Below are 3,281 nucleotides of genomic sequence, written 5' to 3' on the forward strand. Positions count from 1 at the left end.
GAGAGAGAGAGAGAGAGAGAGAGAGAGAGAGAGAGAGAGAGAATATGAATCTGAGGGGTCACTGGCTGCCCCTTTGAATGCAGAGGGGAAAGTCTCATGTCGAGAGCACGGCCCCCTGGAGCTGCCCACTCCACAGGGCTGGGAAGAGCCCGGAGCAGTTCTCTTGAGCAAGTAGGGCAGAATGTGGACAAGACTGACCCCACTTCCTTCCAGGCGCCGGCTGCATGGCTAAGAATGGCCCAGACCGTATCCCCTTCTTTTAGAAGTTCTTTGTCCCTTTGCTAAGCGCAGGTGCACAGTTTGTAATGACATTTCCATCAACACTGGACAACACATATAATGGCGGGTCCCTACAATTATTTCACCTGGTGTCATTGTGGCTCTCTGAGTTTGTACAAGTGTATTCTGTACTCTTTACGTGAAAGAAATTGCACACTGACAACACATTGCTCGGAACATATCCCCATCATGTAGCAATGCAGACTGCTGTAGACTTTTTGCAAGCCTATTCACGTTTAGAAGCATTAAATCAAAAAAGACTTGCAAAAGAGTCAAACTTTTCTTTTTCCAGTCCTGGGGATTGAACCCAGGAAGTGTCAAGCTATCTCCCAGCTGCCTCCCCACCCCAGCCTTTTCTCTTTTGTTTCATTTTGAGACAGAGTCTCATTATATCACTCAGGCTGTCCCAGAACAGGCAATCTTCCTGCCTTAGCCTCCAGAGTAGCTGGGATTACAGGAGTGAGCCACCATACCTGGCCAGAGCAGCTTTTCAAAACAGGCTGAGGGCAGAGTTATGCCTTAGTCCCTCTGCCATCCTCTGCCCTCTGTGCAATCAGCGACACCACTGCTTCTGCTGTGGACTCAGAAGCTCTGCATGCCCTCGGGCCTCAGTTTCCCAAGGGAAGGGCCGTGGCTGCCTGATTACTGAGCCCCTCCCTTACTGGCCCAGCTCTAAGCAACGTCAGGCTGTCTCCATGCTATGAGGCACCTTTCTACCCTGTCTCAAGACTGTTTTCTCAGCCTAGGATGAGGCAGAAGCTTTGGAGCCAGAAGCATCGGGGCTCCTGGGTGAGTCACTTCAGCCCTCTGATGCTGTTTCCTCGCCTGCAGAGTGAGGACAATGCTTCCTAGTTGACAGGATTCAATACAACAGCATTTACCCAGAGCGCGGGAAGATGACATACAGATAGCAGATGCTCCATAAATGGGAGCTATTATTCTTCACTGCTCTTGGGGCCCTGAGGCTTATCTCTCCCCCATCCTGCTCCCATTAGCCCACCTGCTTCTGGTGGTGCTGTCCCTCGCACATGCTGCCTCTGCTAAGTACGCGCCTCAGGGTTCTCGTCCCACTGGTCTGACATCTCCTGAACAGGCCACCGCCTCTGCTGCAGGGCTAGCACTGGGGCAGGCCCCTCTCATGGCAGAGAAGTTGAGCTGAGATGTCCCCTGGTCCTCCTACCTGCATTCCTGGCCACCATCACAGCCCTCCACACGCCTTGGTGGTCACAGCGCTGCTCTTGCATTTATTTGTGGTTGACATCTGCTAGCTCCTTAAAGACCCAAGCATCCTCAGGCCCCACACGCAACACGCAGCCGAGGTGCAGGGTGTGACTGAGGCCACATAAACCCAGAGTCAGCAAAGGGAGTACCGGACTCTGGCCTCGTTAGTACCTCCCTGCTGCCATGGCCCAGCAGGGCAGCCCTCCTCCAGTGTTGCCTATGTCCACAGGCCCTGGAGAAGCTGCAGTTCCTCTACTTGGCAGACAACCTGCTGGATTCTGTCCCCGGGTCTCTGCCCCTGAGCCTGCGTTCACTACATCTGCAGGTAAGGGCCCCATGACAGGGCCAGCTCATGGGAGAGATGAGGAGGCGGCCTCAGCAGCTGGGGTGTGTTGAAGACAGGGTCTTATCTAGTCTGTGGTCTCCATTTAATTTTATCCATTTCTTTTTCTCCTCTACCTGCTCCCCCTTTTTTATTTTACAGACCTGGGGATTGAGCCCAGGCCTTCACACTGAGCTATATGCCCAACCCCTCATCCTTTTAATTTTTGAGTCCATCTCACTAACTGACTAAATTGCCAAGGCAGGACTAGAACTTGTGATCTTCTGCCTTGATACCCAGAGAGCTGGGATTATAGGCATGGAGTACCATACCAGATCTCCATTTCTCCTTTCATAAAACTATCCCTCTGTGACTTTATTTCACCTCCCTTATCTGCTCTTCCTTTTCTTACCTTCTGTTTCTCCCCTTCCCCTACCATCAGCGCCTCCAGCTGTCCTATCCTCTTCCTCCCTTCACCCACTTAATCTCTCCCTCATCCTCCATGAGTGTCCTTGTCTCCTCCCTCATTGTGTGGCCTCCACATTCCAGGGCCTTCGTTTCCCCAGTTGCCCAGGAAAGACAGAGCTGGTGGGAGTGATGACAAGTGAGCGCTTTGGGTGGGAGAGGCCTCTGGGCAGGGACTTAGCTGCGGTCTATGCTTTGCAGAATAATGTGATAGAGACCATGCCGAGAGACGCCTTCTGCGATGAGGCGAAGCACAGACATACCCGCAGGCGGCTGGAAGACATCCGCCTGGACGGGAACCCCATCAACCTCAGCCTCTTCCCCAGTGCTTACTTCTGCCTGCCCCGGCTCCCCACTGGTAGCTTCACCGCGTCCCACAGTCATCTCCCCCCAGGTCGAGCCCACCGGAGGCACATGCCACCCAGCCCCCAGCACTAGACAGCCTCCTGATCCAGTTGCAAAAATCACCACCTCAGCCCTGCACATACACACACACACACACTCTGCAGCACCCTTCAGTAGCCAGATTTGCATCTCTCCCTCCTCTTTCCTTAACACCTTATGTCTCCTGGCTCAGAGAAGAGCAGCGTCTGCAGTCGAGCTCTTTTCCATATTCCTCTTCCCTCCTGCCCACACAGAATGCCAGGAAAGCCATGAACAAGGAAGAAGAGGAGGAGGTGGAGGAGGCAGAGGATGGAGGGGGAGGGGAGAAGCAGCAGAGGGCTGGAGCCAGCTCTTACCAGCTACAAGGCTTGCAAGGAGCTGATGATTAAATTTTCTAGAATCTTGAAAGTCAGTTGTTAAACACAGCCATTATGAAAAAAGTAAATTATATAACCTCACAATGAAATGCATTATATTGAAAACAAGTGTAATAAATATTCAAAATTCATCACTTGCCCATTGTTTTATTATCTTTTACTCTTAAACATGTCCCTGAAGTTATTTATGTCCATGGTACCTGTGTGGTGGAAATTCAATCTAATGGCACATT

The 3,281-nt window shown here is 51.8% G+C and overlaps 1 protein-coding gene across 1 annotated transcript in view; it reads left to right on the top strand.

The window, feature by feature from the left end:
• Positions 1-2,725, top strand: part of Optc (opticin) — a 7,783-nt gene extending 5,058 nt beyond the window's left edge. Inside the window, exons 5-6 of the mRNA XM_004625460.1 lie at positions 1,730-1,825; positions 2,489-2,725. Of these exons, the coding sequence (XP_004625517.1) occupies positions 1,730-1,825; positions 2,489-2,725 (333 nt within the window). The remainder of the gene's footprint in view (positions 1-1,729; positions 1,826-2,488) is intronic.
• The last annotated feature ends 556 nt before the right edge of the window (positions 2,726-3,281 follow it).

This window comes from Octodon degus, unplaced genomic scaffold (genome assembly GCF_000260255.1).
Source record: "Octodon degus isolate 3935 unplaced genomic scaffold, OctDeg1.0 scaffold00009, whole genome shotgun sequence".
In the NCBI taxonomy this organism is placed as follows: domain Eukaryota; kingdom Metazoa; phylum Chordata; class Mammalia; order Rodentia; family Octodontidae; genus Octodon; species Octodon degus.